Genomic DNA, 20,341 nt, shown 5'->3' with positions numbered 1-20,341 from the left:
GCGAAATCCTGCTTCAGTGCCTCAAAGTGGCGCAACAGTGACAATGGCTGTCTGGTAGGTACGGTAGCCGGGTATATATACCCTGGCAGGTACAACCATGCTACAAAGGTACCGGACTGCCGGCCCTGCGGTTGGGCTGCCCAGGAGCGGGCATACAGTCCATCTGGCAGAGGCCGGAAGCTAGCTAAACTGGAGAGGTAAGGGCCTGCCCGCCTAGCCAGCGGGGTGGCTATACTTTAATGGCTAAAACAGCAAAAGGAAAAGGGCCTCAGTACCCTGCGCGTCAATCGGAACGCTCCACGGCGGCGGGGCGAAATCCGAGCGACGAGAGGCTGCTAAGAATCTCAGGTACCAAGAAGCCGCCAAGGAGAAGGACTAACCTTGCCATATGCACCTACAACTGCAGGTCGTTGGCAAGGGGGAATGCCATGAACCATCTTATGGAGGAGAAAAAGAAGATCAAGTGCGACGTGTTGGGGCTCTGCGAAACACGCCAAAGGAAGGAGTTGAGCGCGAGGTGGAAGGACGGAAGCGTCGTGAGACTGGGATGTGCGGATGGTCCAAGAGCGGTAGGAGGCATCGGGTTCATCATAAGCAAGGAATGGGCTGAACGAATCACCTCTTGCAAGTTTGTGTCTTCTCGGATAGGGGTGCTGAACGTTCAACTCTCAAAGACGGCCACCCTGAAAGTTGTCCAGGCCTACGCTCCCACGTGTGCCAGCAACGACGATGAAGTGGAGGAGTTCTACTGGGTGCTAGGGCAAACTCTAGCATCAAAATCCACATACACCGTCGTGATGGGAGACTTCAATGCAAAGGTCGGAAAAGGGCGGCAAGGCGAACGGTATGTGAGACGATTCGGATTGGGAGAAAGGAACGAGAGAGGAGAACGTCTGGTGACCATGGCAGAGGCGAGGAAGCTTTACATCGGGAACAGCCTATTCCAGAAAAACCTGGAAAAGAGATGGACCTGGATCGCTCCAAATGCAAAAGATCGTAATGAGATAGACTACATCCTGGTCGACAAGCGACGAATCCTGCAGGACGTCTCAGTGGTGAAGCCCTGAAGTGCATGAATAAGGGAAAGGCTCCAGGGAAAGACGGTATTACATCAGAAATGCTGCAGTCAGGCGGAGAGCAGCTTTGGAAAATCCTCGCAATACGCTTCAATCGATATCTTGAAGAGGGACTCATCCCCTCACAGTGGAAGGAGTCGAATACCATCCTGCTGTACAAAAAAGGCGACAAGAAAGATCTTAAGAACTATCGCCCTATATGTCTCCTCTCTCACGTTTACAAGCTGTTCACGAAGATAATTGTGAATCGGTTATCGCAACAACTCGACGAGCAGCAGCCCAGAGAGCAGGCGGGCTTCAGGAAGAACTACAGCACGATGGACCACATATTCACTCTGACGCAACTGCTAGAGCGAGCGAGAGAGTACAAGCTGCCTCTGTGCGTCGCGTTCGTCGACTATGAGAAGGCCTTCGACAGCGTGGAGATAAATGCACTGCTTCAATTCCTCAAGAAACAAGGAGTTGCGGCACAGTACGTGGACCTCCTCAGGGAAGCAAACTCTGGATGCACCACCTGTGCCACCCGTGCGGATCCCGGTCGAGAAGGGCGTTAAGCAAGGAGACACCATCTCTCCCAAACTCTTCACAGCGTGTCTCGACATGGTCATCAGAGACATCGACTGGGACGGAGGGGTGAGGATAAACGGTGAGCTGCTAACCCACCTCCGGTTCGCGGACGACATCGTGCTCATCGCAGAGACCATCGGTCAGCTACAGAGCATGCTGAGAAAACTCAACACCAGAAGCTCGGAGGTCGGCCTGAAGATCAACCGCACGAAAACCAAGTTCATGCGGTCTGACTGCGTAGCGCCGGGTAACATCGTGGTTAGAGGCGATGAGATAGAGGAGGTGGAGGAGTACGTCTACCTGGGACAGGAGGTAAACATGAGACGCGATATGGAGAAGGAGATCTCGCGCAGAATAAGAGCAGGATGGAGGGTGTTCAACTCGATCCGGGATGTGCTGAAGGGTAGGCTGGATATGGCTACTCGCGCAGCCCTCTTCAACAGCACAGTCTTGCCTGCGATGCTATATGCAAGCGAGACTTGGGCAACAACGAAGAGGGAAGAGCAGCGGCTCACAACAGCGCAGAGGGCCATGGAGCGAAGTATGCTGGAAGTGTCACTGCGAGAGCACATCCGGAACGAGGAGATCCGGGCCAGGAGTGGAGTGAAGGACGTGATCGCGGAGTACAGAAGGAGTAAATTCCGGTGGGCAGGACACGTCGCACGGTTCACCGACGACAGGTGGACCCGTGCAGTTGTCGAGTGGTATCCGCGCGAGCGGAAAAGACCACTCGGAAGGCCTCCAAGAAGATGGAAAGACGAGATTAGATCGCGGATGGGACCAATGTGGACAAGAATGGCAAGATCGAGAAAGGAATGGAGGAAATGCTGTGACCAGCGGTGCCAACAAGGCACCTGACAGCCTGGTCGGTCAAGGTGATCTAGGTGACATGTAATACATGAATGTATGTACAAGTTCATTTTGTCTAATGTAAGTGGTGGACAAGGTACACAAACAATGTAGTTAGGTTAAAGTTAAGGTAAAATAAGGTAAAATATTACTCCAGTAAAAGCATAGTAAAAGTAAAAATACTCATTACCTCCACTTGAGTAAAAGTACTATTTACCTTCAAATGTACTTAAGTATGAAAATGAAAGTAGCATGATTTATTATGGCTCTAATGTTTTAGTATCATTTCTGTAACAAGACTCTTTATTATTAGGTAAAAAGACTCTAGTGGCATTAATTAATCTGACACTATTTTTTTAATTCTCAGTATTTTCTGAGATATGTGTTCACGAAGCAGGATTTCTCCATGTAACTTAGGTCTAATGTAAAATCTGTTGAGCGAGAAAAGAGTTATCCCTTGCTCAACCACGCAGCCTTGATATTTAAGACCCTGACATACAGTACAACATAAGCATGTATCATAACAATATCAACAAACAGCAATGCTCTGTCAGGTTGATGAGATCACAACATGAAAAGGGAGACTGACAAATTTAGGATTTAAATATAGAGATTTAATGAATGATTTCAGTGTTGACAATGTAAGAGGAAACAACAGGACAAGTGTGAGCAAAAATGCATGTGTGCAAAAAAAAATAAATAAAAAATAACCACATCACAACATTTTGTAAAAAATCCTAATAAACAAACAGACATTGTTATGCCAGCTTCTTCATCCATTTGGTTTAATGTGTGTTTTACTTTTGTGCCTTTATGATAATGTTCTAACATTTTTATTAATTGTTTTATTAATTGTTTTCTATCATAAATTTTATATTTTTCTATCATCAATCATTAATACTGTTAATACCAGTGATAGCTTAGTGGTTAGGGTACTGTACTTGTAAACAGAAGGTTGCCGGTTCAAGCCCCGCCACCACTAAGTTGCAACTGTTGGGTCCCTAAGCAAGGCCCTTAATCCCCAATTGCTCATTGTGTTCCGCTCATTGTGTAAGTCGCTTTGGATAAAAGCCTCTGCTAAATGCTGAAAATGTAAATGTTAATACAAAAATATCCCCCGTGAAAAGGAAGTATACTTAAGAGCAATTAAAGTATATTCTTTTGAGGTAAAGAGTACTAAAAGTACAATTTTCATTTAATATACTTGTGAAAATACACATTTGTATATTTTTATAAAATGTGTTTTAAATGAATACACTAAGTTATTGTCACGAACGGGGGGCTTAGGCGAGACAGAGGGGCGGACACACGCAGAGATGTGAACTAACGCAAGGTTATATTTATTAATGAAGACAAATGCTATTTACATAGTAACACAACCTAAGCGCATGGCTAGTAACACAAGCTAAGCACATGGCTAGTAACACAAGCTAGGAACATGGCTAGTAACACAGGCTAAGCACACGGCTAGTAACACAGGCTAAGCACACGGCTAGTAACACAGGCTAAGCACACGGCTAGTAACACAGGCTAAGCACACGGCTAGTAACACAGGCTAAGCACACGGCTAGTAACACAAGCTAAGCACATGGCTACTAACACAAGCTAAGCACATGGCTAGTAACATAAGCTAGGAACATGGCTAGTAACACAGGCTAAGCACACGGCTAGTAACACAAGCTAAGCACACAAGACAGACTAGACTAAACAGGACTAGACAAACTAAACATGATAAACTAGGCTAAACAGGGACTACACAAGCTAAATAAGGTCTAACAAACTAAACAGGGCTAACAAAGCTAACAAAACTAACAAACTAAACAGGGCTAACAATTAGTGATGGGTCGTACTGTGCCGAGGCTTCGGAGCGTGTGTCGAGAAATCTAGGAAGTCTTTCGTGAAGCGCGTATCGAGGCTTGCTTCTTTAAGAACAAGTGACGTCACGGATGACGTGTGAAGCCTCGCCGGTTCAGGAAGTGGTTCGAGTACTGGCGCGATTTATGAGCTGGAGCTGGAGAGGTCCTATCAAAAAAGAGAAACCGCCTGAGTCCAAGCACAGTGGAAAAAATACTGTTTCTAAATAAAAATGAATAAAGTCCATCTCACCAGTATTCACAAACACAATCCTATAAAAACACCACTAAAATGTAAACATGAATAGACCTATATTACTTTTTCCCACTTAACAAAAATCATATATGAAATCATGAATGAATGGATGGATGGATGAATTAACCACACAAAATCATATTAAGATGTTTTTATTTCTATTCTTGGCAGTGATTATTCCCATGTTAACACTTGCATGGGAGGCAGGGGTCATCACATCAGTTGAAATGACAATAATAGTTTTGACCAGCAGGGGGGTTTGTGTGCAAATGAAGCCTCGAGAAATGAACCTTTTCTCGAACCAATTTGATGGAAAGCGTCAAGGCTTCACGAGGCTTCATCAGCCCATCACTACTAACAAGAACAAAGAAGGTAAGTACACAAGGACAGACAAAAGTCTAGCATTAAACAAGCAAAGCTAACCAGTCCAAACATCCAAACCAAAATAACCCCTGCCAGCCTGTTCCTCAGCTCTCCTTTGAAATGGTCCCTGATTAGGATCAGCTGGGGCTGATTGCTCAGGGGGACCAATCAGGAGTGAGGCATGGCAGGAGTGCTAGTTGCTAAGGGGTAGCACTGTGGTTTTTAGATTAGATCATTTATTAATCCCAGAAAGCCAAGTATTACAACAGCTCAAGGTACAATAAAAAATACATTAAAATACTTTTTTTTAATATAATTATTTATTAAATCGGTTTAAGGTGCTTAAAAAATGTTAAGTAAGTATTGCAGTACAATGTTGGTAGGTAATAAATATATATGTGTAACAGTGTACAATAGTTGCTTCATTAGAATTGTATGAAATTCCAGCTAAATGGGTTTGGCACCACTTGTAGGTCAGCATACTAAGGTTTCATACATAAAGGATCTTCTGCTCAGCCTTGGCAGACAGTAGTTTTCAGTGTGCTGCTGAGGTGAGTACAGTCTCTAGTACAAAACCAGTATAATCATATAAACTTCATAAACATTATACATAACTTTATATATACACAACTTTATATATATATATATATAGTATTTTTCCATGTTTGCCATGTTCTCATGTATTGTCTAAATTTGTTTTTCATTTACAGTAAGGGTGATGTAGCTGCAAACTTTTAATGTATGGTTATTCTACAATTATTTTTGTAAAATATATTAGTACAATGCAGACAGTAGTTTTGAGTGTGCTGCTGAGTTGTGTTCTGACTGAAAACAATATAAGTAGACTTATACCGTGGTTGCCATATTCCAAAAGGGGCCCCATGCATTTGGACTATATGTCTGTCTTCATACTGTAAAAAAATACCTACTTCAGGTTTTGAACATATCTTTACATGTATACATGTTTTATATTATTAATTAGAATACAGTTATTAATTAAAGTGTGTTTAATACAAAATAAATGAATAAATAAATATTTACCTACAGATTCACTTTAGTACCGACACATTAGCTTCTTCATGTATGAATCAAGCTGGTTTATCCACAATGTTTAGGTTTATTCTCACCCCTACTGGACAGCAGGGTAACATCAGCATCATATTCATTCATTCTGAATAATAAAGAACCCCAATTATTATTGTTATTTTTGCTAGCCCAAGACAGGCAAAGGTTCCTCTCAAGGTTTCTAACTCTATTGTTTTTTCCTGTCAATGTCGCCCTCGGCTGCTCACCAGGGGTTTTTGGTCTGTTGGTCCTGGAGTCTGTAAAGTTGCTTTGAGATGATGTTTGTTGTAAAAAAGCACTCTATAAAAAAAACTTGACTTGATTCAGAATTCCATTCCAATAATATCTGACTGCAGAGCCGCAGTTTTACAGCAGAGCATTTTAATGTCAGTGGCGTTCAGCACATGTACTGACCTGATCTTATTATTGGGATATTTATCAGATGACCTGGTTGAGATTTGCAAACCTGAGTGGGTTCCTGGAATCTGCCTGCTACATTTGATCCACAACCAAGTGCTTGAGAGAGCCAAAAATGCAAAGTAAAAAAAATTCTACATTATTCGTTTAAAAATACTTCAAATAAACTAGCAAATGTCTGTACTTATTTCAAACATGAAGTATAGACCGTTTCAAATGAATATTCATGAGTCCAGGAAGTGACGTAGATGTTCCTAAGACGCTTCCGCTTGGTGGTAAACAGCGCTCAGAACAATAGCGATTGACCACAACTGCTTCAATTCCTTTGCGTTAGTTCAGGTCTGATTTATTGACAGTATGTCTAAATTAAAGTTAGGACCGTGTTGTTCGGTTGGCGGATGTTCCCTCAGGCCGGGTACAAAATTGCTTTCAGAAATAAAGGTGAACAGATTTCCAAAAGAACGCACAGTGAAACGCTTGGATTGCTGCTATAAATAGAGACGGCTGGATACCCACCATCAACTCTTATAATTAATGTAATATACTGTATATTATTTCATAATAAATATTGTGAACAAATGTACTCAGTTGAACGCTGTTCTCATGGTGTCTTGTCCCTGACGTTTAGCTTAAGTGTATTAAAATACGCAGGCGCTTAATATTTGTATTAATAGAACAGAATAAACATAAACCAACATAAGCCTTAAAAAGTTTACATTCCCCTTATAATACGGTGTAAAAGCCATAACTGTATAGGACTATATTTTGGGGAAATGTCACTATATGGAATTATATTAACAGCTTAATTAGCTTAGCTTCATTATTAAATGACATGTAAAGAAACATGGTTCTACTTTTGTAATACAAAAAGTAAATAAACTATTTATGAATACGTTGTGCTTACTGTAAAATATTTCATGTATTTCCAGTTAGGCTATAAAAAATAGTTTTAGCATTAGCTAACATGTTCTAATTCAGATGAGAAGTAATTCACTGTGGTTTGTCATATTTGTATCATATTATAATGGCTCTTAGCTCAACAGACACAAAAGGGGAGATGACACAATAATGATTTTAATAATTAATTGTATGTGTCCAAACTGCGGTGTGCTTTCACTGCCTCTCTGGTGTAAACACACTCCGTTTCAACAAGGTAGTGATACACGTCTGGGTCTGTTACCTCAGGCAAAGGTTTTAGGTCAGAGGAAAAACACTGACTTCTTAAATTCTCCTCAAAAGTGGCTGGTAAAGATACTTGATGATCTATCATTCATTTCTGCTAATATCGCGTTTGTTCCGCGTTCGGGAGACTCGCAAAGTACGAGCTCGTCATCTTGACAAATGGATGGATGTTTAAAAATGGCGCTACCGGAAAGGCAAAAGGAACAGACATGCGCAGTAGCGTTGTTATTGTTTACCCTCATTGAAACGGTCTATATTGAAAACTGTTGTAGCAAATCACTTTAATCACACTTTAAGACATTGTACAAAGGTTTACTTCAGTGTATATTTTTAAGAAAGTGACTTATTGGTACACTGCCCTAGTGAAAAAATGCACTTAAGTGTATTTTAAATGTACTGAGATTATAAATAAACTAGCACATGCCTGTAATGTTTAAAAATAAATTAATGTCATACTTAAATCAAATGATTGCAAGTACACTTTTATTATCCTTTTAATAAATACATTACCATGAAGTAAACTTTTAATAAAACTTTCAAATACTTGTTTTTGCATAGTATGTTCAACAACTCCTGTAGTAATTCACTTAAAAACACTTTTAACACATTATAAAACATTTATTTTAGTGTATATTTCCTTACCTGGTACACTAGTAAAAAAGTTTTAACAATTTTTTAAATAATAAAATATAATACTTTATACTTCACATGTAATTAATGCATTTTACATGATGCTGTAATTATACTTGCAAAGAATTCACTATGTTTAAATAGTTACCTGATTAAACTGTATTAGAGAAATGCTTTTAAAAATACAACTAACCAGGTGTATCTATGTGTTTCATGTAATAAACCAGAAATGCATAAAAGAGAAAAATGCATAATATATATATATATATATATATATATATATATATATATATATATATAAAAAGTGTATTTTTAAGTGACTTACAAAAAGGCTAAACAGTTTATTTAACGTACTGTCAGTATTACAGATCAAACTCAAATTGAGCAGTGATAAAACCATTCACCTCAACAACAAGCTGGTATAAATATTTACTTGTCTAAGCATATAAACAGGACCTCTGTTGGTTGATGTTTCCTACACAAAACTGCTTGGCTGATAAATATATCGCTCTTTAGTACAAAGAATCAGGTCTAGTAAGACATAAATTGGAAGTAATTTTTTACTCTAAAGTAAATATACTGTATTATATATATCTCATATTTTTATGTTCTCCAAGTGCACTGATTACTGATGAAATGTGCTTTCATTTCACTTGTACAAGTGTATGTCAAACATAAATTACAAACACATGCTGTACTATAATTGCTGAATTAAATATAAATAGTTCCACTTTAGTACAGTTAAGTACACTTAATAAAATTAAAGTCAAATTTTCTAATTAATTTTGTTTAATTAAAGTATAATAAGCAGTAAATAAATCGCATTTAACTTAGCGTTCATTCTGCTGAAGTCCGTTTGTTTCTATGCATGCTTTGTTTCACGCTGTTCTTCAATGGTCAGGACCACCACAGGACCCCCACAGAGCAGGTATTATTTAGGTGGTGGATGATTCTCAGCACTGCAGTGACACTGACATGGTGGTGGTGTGTTAGTGTGTGTTGTGCTGGTATGAGTGGATCAGACACAGCAGCGCTGCTGGAGTTTTTAAACACCGTGTCCACTCACTGTCCACTCTATTAGACACTCCTACCTAGTTGGTCCACCTTGTAGATGTAAAGTCAGAGACGATCGCTCATCTATTGGTCATCTTCTAGACTTTTATCAGTGGTCATAGGACGTTTTTTGGTTGGTGGACTATTCTCAGTCCAGCAGTGACAGTAAGGTGTTTAAAAACTCCAGCAGCGCTGCTGTGTCTGATCCACTCATACCAGCACAACACACACTAACACACCACCACCATGTCAGTGTCACTGCAGTGCTGAGAATGATCCACCACCTAAATAATACCTGCTCTGTGGGGGTCCTGACCATTGAAGAACAGGGTGAAAGGGGGTAACAAAGCATGTAGAGAAACAGATGGACTACAGTCAGTAATTGTAGAACTACAAAGTGCTTGTATATAATAAGTGGAGCTGATAACATGGACAGTAAGTGGTTTAATCTTATGGCTGGTGGGTATAATTGCTGTCTGCTCTTATTTATGGATGTGAAATTGTAAATTGAATCTTATTGATCATTAAAGATAAAAGAATGTAAAGTGCTCGTATGAGAACAAAATAAAACAAAAGTAAATAATTTACTGTGTTTGTATAAATCTGTAAAAATAACCTGTAAACAAAGCTAAACACGACGTGTCTACAAAACTGTAAATACTGTAAACAACGCTAAAAGAACTCGAGGTTTTAATATGAAACAAAGTTAAAATAACTTGATTTATTTCTCTTTTTTTACAATAAGCGTTAAACTGAAAACTAAATAATACATTTAGCTGAATCAGCTGAGGTGAATCGGTTCATTAGCACTGAATCATGTGTGATGCTAACAGTTAGCAGCTGCTGTGTTCAATCTACTTAAATCCTCAAAGTGTTTTTTTTATTATGAACTTTTGTTGTATTATTATTAAGAATGTAGTTAATAATGAAAGTGCATTAAAAATAAATAAATATAAACTTACAGAATCACTTAAACACGAACACGTTAGCTTCTGTTTCTTCCTCTTGTTGTTGTTTGAACTGAGCTGGTTGATCCACAATGTTTAGGTTTATTCTCACCCCTACTGGACAGAAGTGTAACAGCAGCAAGAAGGTCCTGGGTTCGAGCCCCAGGTTGGACGGTCCGTCCGGGTCCTTTCTGTGTGGATTTTGCATGTTCTCCCCGTGTCTTTGTGGGTTTCCTCCTTTCATGTAGAGAAGAGTAGTGTCATTATTACATATCCACTCCTGGAGTAATAATCTTTTAAGTTAAATTTCACTCACCAATAGTTTAAACTGTCTGAATGTTTTGAACACTAAAAACATAACATTTACTATGGTAATTAATATGTAAATGAGGTGGTAACCCTGTCCCAGGTTTAATTCTGACTAGTGAGCTGTGGCGTTCATGTTTGTTTGTTTATTAGGATTTGAATGTCATGTTTTACACTTCAGTTACATTCATTTACATTTATATTTTCAGCATTTATCCAGAGCGACGTACAGAAGTAAACATTACTTTACTCTAGTTTAGGTAAACAACAGTTCAAGAACACAAATGTGCTGAAACCCTGTTAGAAATGTAAGTAAGTAAGTACAAGTCAGCGTAAGTGTTTAGTAAAGAGGTGATGAAGGTTTTTAATCGTCTTTTAAAGACAAGAGACTCAGTTGTTCGGACAGACAGAGGAAGATTTGTTCCACCACTTGGGTGCTGGTACAGAGAAGATCATTGATGCTTGTCTTCCTTACATTCATGACAGGAACGGTAGTTACTCATCACACAAGGTCCATCAGTTCACAAGGTTATATCAAACACAGTCATGGACAATTTAGTATCTCCAGTTCACCTCACTTGGACGTCTTTGGACTGTGGGAGGAAACCGAAGCTCCCGTAGGAAACCCATGCCGACACAGGGAGAACATGCAAACGCCACACAGACAGGTCGCCCCACCTATGATATGCAGTTGCATAAAAAGTTTGGATTCGTTCTGCAACCAAGTCAAACTATAGAATTAGAAACTCCACCTTGGCCAATGGCAAATTGTCAAATGCTGATGAATGGATCCGAATCCCAACATGTGGTTCAGATAGACGTGAGCAGCGCACCAGTTACTATGAGGGTAAACTGGAAAACTTTCCGTCATTGGAAAACTTGTGAATCGTACCAGCTGCTTCAACTAAATGACTCAAATCTGAGTGAAAATCCTGTCTCAACAATGCATGCAGTGGATGTAGCCAATGAGAAAGAGACTTCTCCTAGTCATGTGATGAAATATGATTTTTCCAATAGATTATGAAATAGATTCAGTTTTGCCACGAATATCCTGGAATTGGTCAGAAAAGACTTATTATAAAAGTTAATTCCTAAAATAAGCTGATTTACAATAGAGAGAATGAAATCTTAATCTTAATTTATAGTATAAAAAGGTTCTAAAGGGCACAAACACATTTAGAACACACATACAGTGAGGAAGATAAGTATTTGATACAAAGAATGGAGAGGCCTGTAATTTTTATCGTAGGTACACTTGAACTGTGAGAGACAGAATCTAAAAAAAAATCCAGATAATCACATCTGAAAGATCTGGGGGAAGATCTGTATGGAAGTGTGGGTCAAAATCCCTGCTGCAGTGTGTGCAAACTTGGTCAAGAACTACAGGAGACGTCTGACCTCTGTAAAGGTTTCTGTACCAAATATTAACTTCTGGTTCGGTGTCCGGGGGTACCTCCCTAAAATGAGTTTTTCCAACTTGGGATGTCTGTGATGGGGCTCCAACACTGAGCGGTAACTTAATGTAGTGCAGAAGATAATTCAGGATCTACAGACTCTGTACAGCCACTAAAATCTTGTATTAGTTCGAGATATTCGGACATTCTATTGGACCATGTTAAAAAGTTAGCTGCATTGTTAGTAATTGTTTTATTATTCACTTACCATACCTTAGTGTTACATCATACATCAAATACATCAATATTACATCAATTATTCATAATAAGAGACAAAACATCGAATGATCATTAAAACTCTTCCCACAGTCTGAGCACTGATGCGGTTTTCATCAAGTGTGAATGCGCTGGTGGATTTGGAGATAAATCAGGTGATAAAAACTCTTCCCACACTGTGAGCACTGATACGGTTTCTCTCCAGTGTGAATGCGCTGGTGTCTTTTAAGAACACTCTGTTGACTAAGACTCTTATTACACTGTGAGAACTGATACGATTTCTTTCCAGTGTGAATACGCTGGTGCTCTTTAAGCTCACTGTGGTGATTTAAACTCTTCCCACATTGTAAGCAATGATACCGTTTCTCTTCAGTGTGAATGCGCTGGTGCCTCCTGAGATAACTCTGTTGTCTAAAACGCCTCCCACATTGTGAGCACATATACGGTTTCTCTCCAGTGTGAATGCGCTGGTGGCTCTTAAGATAACCCTTTTGAATAAAACTCTTCCCACACTGTGAGCACTGATACGGTTTTACTCCGGTGTGAATGAGCTGGTGTATTTTGAGAGCACTCTGTGCGTTAAAGCTCTTACCACACTGTGAGCACTGATACGGTTTCTCTCCGGTGTGAATGCGCTGGTGTAGTTTGAGATGACTCTGTTGATTAAAACTCTTCCCACACCGTGAGCACTGATATGGTTTCTCTCCGGTGTGAATGCGCTGGTGTATTTTGAGATAACTATGTTGATTAAAACTCTTCCCACACTGTGAGCACTGATACGGTTTCTCTCCAGTGTGAATGCGCTGGTGTATTTTAAGAACATCCTGACGAATAAAACTCTTCCCACACTGTGAGCACTGATACGGTTTTACGCCGGTGTGAATGAGCTGGTGTATTTTAAAAGCACTCTGTGCGTTAAAACTCTTCCCACACTCTGAGCACTGATACGGTTTCTCTCCAGTGTGAATGTGCTGGTGTATTTTAAGAGCACTGGGAGAACTAAAGCTCTTCCCACACTGTGAGCACTGATACGGTTTCTCTCCAGTGTGAATGCGCTGGTGTTTTTTAAGAGCACTGGGAGAACTAAAGCTCTTCCCACACTGTGAGCAGACGTTCCTTCTGTTCTGTTCTCTGGTGAGAGAGCTGTTAATGCTGACAGCACCAGAGGACGTCTGCTGATCACTGGAGCTTCTGGTGGGCGTCAGATCCTCATGTTCAGTCTTAATCTTCACCAGGGTCTCATATTTGACACTGTGGGGGGTCTTGATGTGTTTGTAGAGATGATTTTGGGTTGTACAGGAACGTGGATTTGAGGAGCAGCAGAAATCCTTGTTCAATCCTGAAGAAGAAAAACACAAGCTGCTCTTGTAACACAATCAATTACAAACATCACATATTCAGTCAGTGTATGATGGTTATTATGGTTATCTGTGCTGGTGGTAGAAACAATTCTGACAGATGAATCCTAATTAAATAAAAGACGTTCTTACTGAGATCATCTTCATCTTCAGGTTCCTCCTTCTTCAGAGGCTGGAAACCTGGGGTGAGGTGTTCCTCAGAGGTGTCGTGTTCCACAGGGATTAATGATACTTCATCTGAAATTACATCAACATGTACAGAAGAAACTCTTTTAATTACAAATGAATCCGAATCACATCGTTCTATTATTTCCACCGATTACTGACCCCAATACTGACCCCACTGTTCTGTACCACACTGTCTGGTGGAACAGTGGTATATTGTTCCACATGTACTTACAGAAGAAACTTTCATCTTCATCTTCCTCCTTTTTTATTAGTTTCTTCTGGAATCCTTCATCTTCTAGATCCACGGGGGCGACGTGTCCCTCTTCTGCTGACTGCATAATTAAAGATCTAATAGACACACAAACAGACGTGGATGGATAGATAGTACAAGTATGTGTATATACACAGATCAGCCATAACATTAAAACCACCTCCTCGTTTCTACACTCACTGTTCATTTTATCAGCTCCACTTAAAAATTCAAACATCTTTATAGTCACGTCACGTCACATTAACACAGGTGTGAAATCTACACACTTACACAGAGAAATGTCTTTCTGCTCCCCGGACCTGAAATATCTGATCATCTCGTGCAGACCGCTGTGGCTACCGAGAGAGATTTCAGGAGTCATTGTTACGGCTGTGTACATCCCACCACTGGCTGATATGAACTTGGCATTTGGGAAACTGTACGAGACTATTAACAAGCAGGAAACCGCGCGTCCTGAGGCCGCTTTTATTGTAGTTGAGGACTTTAACAAAGCAAACTTTAGCAAAGTTGCACCAAAGTTTTTCGGTGACCCTAGCTACCAAACAAGCTGGGATATGTAAAGAAAGAATTTTATTTTTACTGTACACCTGTTTATGTACATATATGACAAATAAAGTAATAAAGTATATCTTTTGTAAAAGGTGCTGACAACATTTAGTGCAAAAAAGTTACATATATACATAAAAACTGGAGGGAGCTCGCAACACGGCAGCCATACTCGGCGCCATCTTGGATCTATCTACATATACTTACCATATAGAAGCACTTTGTAGTTCTACAATTACTGACTGTAGTCCATCTGCATGCTTTGTATACCTGCTTTCACACCGTTCTTCAATGGTCAGGACCACCACAGAGCAGGTATTATTTAGGTGGTGAATCATTCTCAACACTGCAGTGACACTGACATGGTGGTGGTGTGTTAGTGTGTTGTACTGGTATGAGGTTTTAAATACCATGTCCACTCACTGTCCACTCTATTAGACACTCCTACCTAGTTGCTCCACCTTGTAGATGTAAAGTCAGAGACGATCGCTCATCTATTGCTGCTGTTTGAGTCGGTCATCTTCTAAACCTTCATCAATGGTCACAGGACGCTGCCCACTGGGCGCTGTTGGCTGGATATTTTTGGTTGGTGGACGATTCTCAGTCCAGCAGTGACAGTAAGGTGTTTAAAAACTCCAGCAGCACTGCTGTGTCTGATCCGCTCATACCAGCACAACACACACTAACACACCACCACCATGTCAGTGACCACTGCAGTGCTGAGAATCATCCACCACCTAAATAATACCTGCTCTGTGGTGGTCCTGACCATTAAAGAACAACATGAAAGGGGGCTAACAAAGCATGCAGAGAAACAGATGAATAATCTACTCATAAATAATTTACTGTGTTTGTATAAATCTGTAAAAATAACCTGTAAACAAAGCTAAACACGACGTGTCTACAAAACTGTACATACTGTAAACAACGCTAAAAGAACTCGAGGTTTTAATATGAAACAAAGTTAAAATAACTTGATTTATTTCTCTTTTTTTACAATAAGCGTTAAACTGAAAACTAAATAATACATTTAGCTGAATCAGCTGAGGTGAATCGGTTCATTAGAATCGTGTGATGCTAACAGTTAGCAGCTGCTGTGTTCAATCTACTTAAATCCTTAAAATGTTTTTTAGTATGAACTTTTGTTGTATTATTATTAAGAATGTAGTTAATAATGAAAGTGTATTAAAAATAAATAAATATAAACTTACAGAGTCACTTAAACACGAACACGTTAGCTTCTGTTTCTTCCTCTTGTTGTTGTTTGAACTGAGCTGGTTGATTCACAATGTTTAGGTTTATTCTCCCCCCTACTGGACAGAAGTGTAACAGCAGCAAGAAGGTCCTGGGTTCGAGCCCCAGGTTGGACGCTCCGTCCGGGTCCTTTCTGTGTGGAGTTTGCATGTTCTCCCCGTGTCTTTGTGGGTTTCCTCCTTTCATGTAGAGAAGAGTAGTGTCATTATTACATATCCACTCCTGGAGTAATGTTCTTTTAAGTTAAATTTCACTCACCAATAGTTTGAACAGTCTGAATGTTTTGAACTCTAAAAACATAACATTTACTATGGTAATTAATATGTAAATGAGGTGGTGTGATATATTTTGCACGAAAGAGATCGCAGGCAGAGAGAGAGAATCCGTGTTAACTGGGAGCATTTATTTACAACATACACACACACATACAGTATATGCATTCTCTTATAACATCATTATACCTTTACTGCTACCTTCTGACCATTCACCAACCCACAGGTAGACAGCACTAACACAATTCCAATATACTACACGCTCCCCCTTCTGAATAAAACTTAACCTTCTCTAAGTTTAACACATCAAGGAGATGTAGCAAACATTTCCAGAAACCAATGTTTTTACATAACTTTTTTTTTAAACATTACCACGTTTTCACAACTTCCGTTTTCCAAAACAGGTAACAGCAGCCATATTTTACAAAAACTCAAAAACCTACTCTAGGGATACTCAGGGTAGACTACCATCAATCCCACATGAGTTCCAGGGCTCATTCTTACCCTTTGGCTGGGGAACCCATGACTACTTTAACAAAATCTTGCAAGTACTTTGGTGGTCTCTTATCCCTCACAGAACGTCCAAGTACCAAATCATCAGAATTAGCAGACAACGAAGAAGTCTCTGAAATTTTTTCGTCTTTCTGTGATGAGTCCACTGTGTCCAAACTTGCCTGTTGATCCACAATTGAAACATCAGCTGAAAAGTCTTGTGACAAGTCCTTTGCTGCAGAATTTAAAACATCTCTGTGTTTCACTTGATCAATATGTCTCCTAACAATTTGACCATTCCCCAATGCTACTTTACAAGACACTGGACCAGTCCTTTGTTCAATAGATCCTGGAATCCACGTAGATCCTGGCCCAAAATTTCTTGTGTAAACAGAATCACCAACAACTAGAGTTCTCTCCTTTGTATGTTGATCGTGATACTGCTTCTGTCGCAACTGCTTCTGTATAATGCTTCCCTTGAAGTCCGGGTGAAGCAAATCTAGAGTGGACCTTAACTTTCTACCTTGCAGCAATTCTGCTGGACATCTTCCAGTTGTCCCTTGGGGTGTAATACGGTAGCTGAACAATGCTCTAGAAACTCTTGTGTCCATACTACCCCCTGTCGACTTTTTCAAAAGTCCCTTGAAAGTTTGTACTGTTCTTTCAGCCAATCCGTTTGATGAGGCATGATATGGTGCAGTAGTGACATGGTTAATTCCATTCCTTGTTGACTAAAACTTTTTCTCAAACACTCAATAGTGGTTGCTGAAGTGGAATTATTCACAGGATATACGTCCATCCACTTTGAAAATGCATCAACAAGTATCAGAAACATCTTTCCCATGAAAGGTCCAGCATAATCGGCATGTAACCTCCTCCATGGTTGTTCCGGAAATTCCCAAGGATGTAAAGGTGCCACAGCTGGGAGATGGCTGTTTTCCTGGCAAACTGAGTATTGTTTTACCACAGTTTCAATGTCAGAGTCAAGCTTTGGCCACCAAAAATAACTTCTCGCTAAAGCTTTCATCCTGCTCGCACCCGGATGGGACTGATGTAACTGTTTTAATGCAGATTCTCGTCCCACCGCTGGAATGATAACTCGAGCTCCCCATAGCACACATCCCACACCAACACTTAGTTCTTCTTGACGTTGTGCATATGGTGTAAAATCAGGATTTAAAATCTCCCTCTTTTCAGGCCACCCTCTCAACACATACTCACGTACTCGTGACAACACCTTATCTTTGTCTGTCCATTTACGTACTTGAGCAGCTGTGATCAGAGGCGTATCTGTCTGATAAATCAACAGAACTCGTTCATCCTCATCAGATTGTTTCTCTGTTTCCGGTACTGGCAATCTACTCAATGCATCAGCATTACAATGTTGTTTGCCTTCTTTGTGTACAATTGTGTACTCATAAGCTTGCAATGTTACTGCCCACCGTTGAATTCTAGGTGACGCCATTTGAGGTACACCCTTCATCTCATTGAGAAGTGAAATCAATGGTTTGTGATCTGTGACTATTGTGAACTTTCTACCATACAAGTAGTTATGAAACTTTTTCACTGCAAAAATAACTGCCAGTCCTTCCTTATCCAACTGGGAATAGTTCTTTTCTGCTGCATTTAAGGTTCTTGACACAAACCCAACTGGTCTTTCGGTACCATCCGGCATCCGATGGGACAATACCGCCCCTAAACCATAAGGCGATGCATCACAAGCCAAAATCAATTCCTTGCTTGCGTCATAATGTACCAGTATAGCAGACGTTTGTAGTAGGGCCTTGGCTTTGACAAAAGCAATTTCTTGTTCTTTCTCCCATTTCCAGACGGTCTCCTTCCTCAGGAGTTTATGTAAAGGTGCCAGGGTTGACGATACATTGGGTAAGATCCGATGGTAATAGTTCAGTAACCCCAGGAACGCCTTCAACTCTGTCATGTTCCTTGGAGGGGGTGCTTCTTGAATTGCTTGCACCTTGTCTGCTACCGGATGCAGCCCTGAGCTGTCTATTCTGTGTGCTAAAAACACCACTTCTTTATCTAGGAAGGAACACTTACTTCTTTTAAGTCGTAGCCCACTATTTTCCAACCTTGTCAATACCTCATCCAGGTTATGAAGATGCTCAGCTTCCGTCCTTCCACTCACCAGAATGTCATCCAAGTAAACAGTCACTTGTGGTATACCCTGCAGAATGTTCTCCATGGTACGCTGAAAAATAGCTGGACTAGAGGAAACACCAAAAGGTAAGCGACAATATGTGTACAAACCTTATGTGTGTTTACTGTAACATACTTCCTAGCCCCCTCATCCAACACGACCTGTTGATAAGCATGGCTCATGTCCAGCTTGGAAAACTTCTGACCTCCTGCTAAATTAGCAAACAGATCTTCAATCTTTGGTATTGGATACTGTTCTAACTTGGACACTCGATTTACTGTGAGCTTATAATCTCCACAAATTCTTACGCTGTCTCCTGTCTTCTTTAAGACAGGCACTATGGGAGCTGCCCATTCTGAGAACTTTACTGGTTCTATTATTTTGTCCTCCAGGAGCTGCTGTAACTCCTTCTCCACCAGCAGTTTCATGGCATAAGGCACTGGTCTAGGCTTGTAGAATTTAGGTTGAGCCTCTTTATCCACATACAACTGTGCTGTTGTGCCTCGGAGTAAACCTAACTCATCCTTGAACACGTCTGCGTGTTTCTGTAGTACGTTCTCCAGAGTGTGTTCATCTGTGGGGCCCAGTTTATTAACTGAATGTATCACCAGGGCTAACTCTTGTAACCAATCCCTGCCCAATAGATTTGGACCTGACCCACTTGTTACAATCACGGGTAGTGACTTCAGCTCTATTTTATGAAGAACATCCACCTTAGTTTTTCCTAGGACCTCAATTCTTTCTCCAGTGTACGTTTTCAGTATTAATTTACATTTCTCTAACTCGGGTATGTTTGACTTTTGCCAGAGCTTAGAGTACTGACTTTTATTCATTAACGTTACACCACAGCCTGTGTCAACTTCAAACGTTACCTGTATGCCATTTATAGTTACTTTTTCTGTGATTGGAGCAACTCTGTGTACGCTGAATGTTTCCACACTGTAGATTGTGTGTATTTCTCCTTCATCTTCTGATTCCTCTCCCTCTCCTTCTTTCACAAGGAGCGCTCTCCGGCCTTTTTTACTTTTTCCAGGCACGAACTTTCCTTGCATATGCCCTGAATCCTTATTACTCTTGACCTGTTCTGAACTGACCTTGCTTCGACAAGCCTTTTTAATGTGCCCCAGTTTACCACAGCGATGGCAGCGTGCATTGGCAAACCTACATTCCATTGCTGCATGTGTCCCTTTGCACCTGTAACACACCACATTTCTCGTGGTCCGCCATTACACTGTTCACCCTACCAGCTTTGTAAGACGCACCTTGTTCCACCTGAACCTAGACTGAACCTGTAGATGCTTTACGTTCCGGTCAGCTGATTCCATGGCTTGTGCTGTTCTTAAGGCTTTGTCGAAAGTTAAATCTATGTCAGCCAGTAGTCTTCTCTGGATATGGTCATCGTTGACACCGCACACTAATCTGTCCCTTAGCATTTGCAGGAGTTACATTTCCTACCGTTGCCATCTTACACTGACGTTAGTTTACAGGCCTTACTTCAACTGGCGCGCTTTTTCTGTCTTCACGCAATACTCGTACTTACTAATTAAACTTCACACCGAGTCGATCCAGTTTAATCCTCGTCGCCAAT

General features: G+C 40.4%; 1 protein-coding gene, 1 long non-coding RNA gene and 1 pseudogene across 4 annotated transcripts in view; 1 reads left to right on the top strand and 2 right to left on the bottom strand.

The window, feature by feature from the left end:
• Positions 1–19,925, bottom strand: part of LOC134300428 (zinc finger protein 208-like) — a 42,639-nt gene extending 22,714 nt beyond the window's left edge. Inside the window, exons 1-5 of the mRNA XM_062985120.1 lie at positions 18,889–19,925; positions 17,860–18,820; positions 13,993–14,092; positions 13,725–13,829; positions 12,427–13,573 (exon numbers count right to left, since the gene is read on the bottom strand). Of these exons, the coding sequence (XP_062841190.1) occupies positions 12,427–13,573; positions 13,725–13,829; positions 13,993–14,092; positions 17,860–18,820; positions 18,889–19,925 (3,350 nt within the window). The remainder of the gene's footprint in view (positions 1–12,426; positions 13,574–13,724; positions 13,830–13,992; positions 14,093–17,859; positions 18,821–18,888) is intronic.
• LOC134334891 (uncharacterized) overlaps positions 1–20,341 on the top strand; it is a 759,100-nt pseudogene that overhangs the window by 161,800 nt on the left and 576,959 nt on the right.
• On the bottom strand, positions 3,130–10,339 carry LOC134335363 (uncharacterized). 3 transcript variants are annotated; one of them, XR_010015579.1, is made up of 4 exons: positions 10,274–10,339; positions 6,006–6,135; positions 5,817–5,875; positions 3,130–4,514 (listed from the first exon to the last, which is right to left on the bottom strand). It is a non-coding gene; the product is annotated as an uncharacterized LOC134335363 (long non-coding RNA). The 3 variants fall into 3 exon arrangements; XR_010015580.1 differs by having other exon boundaries at positions 6,010–6,135; XR_010015582.1 differs by lacking the exon at positions 5,817–5,875.

Source organism: Trichomycterus rosablanca, chromosome 2 (assembly GCF_030014385.1).
Source record: "Trichomycterus rosablanca isolate fTriRos1 chromosome 2, fTriRos1.hap1, whole genome shotgun sequence".
Classification (NCBI taxonomy): Eukaryota; Metazoa; Chordata; class Actinopteri; order Siluriformes; family Trichomycteridae; genus Trichomycterus; species Trichomycterus rosablanca.
The sequence above is the reverse complement of the archived record's forward strand: the minus strand, read 5'-3'. Positions and strand labels throughout refer to the sequence as shown.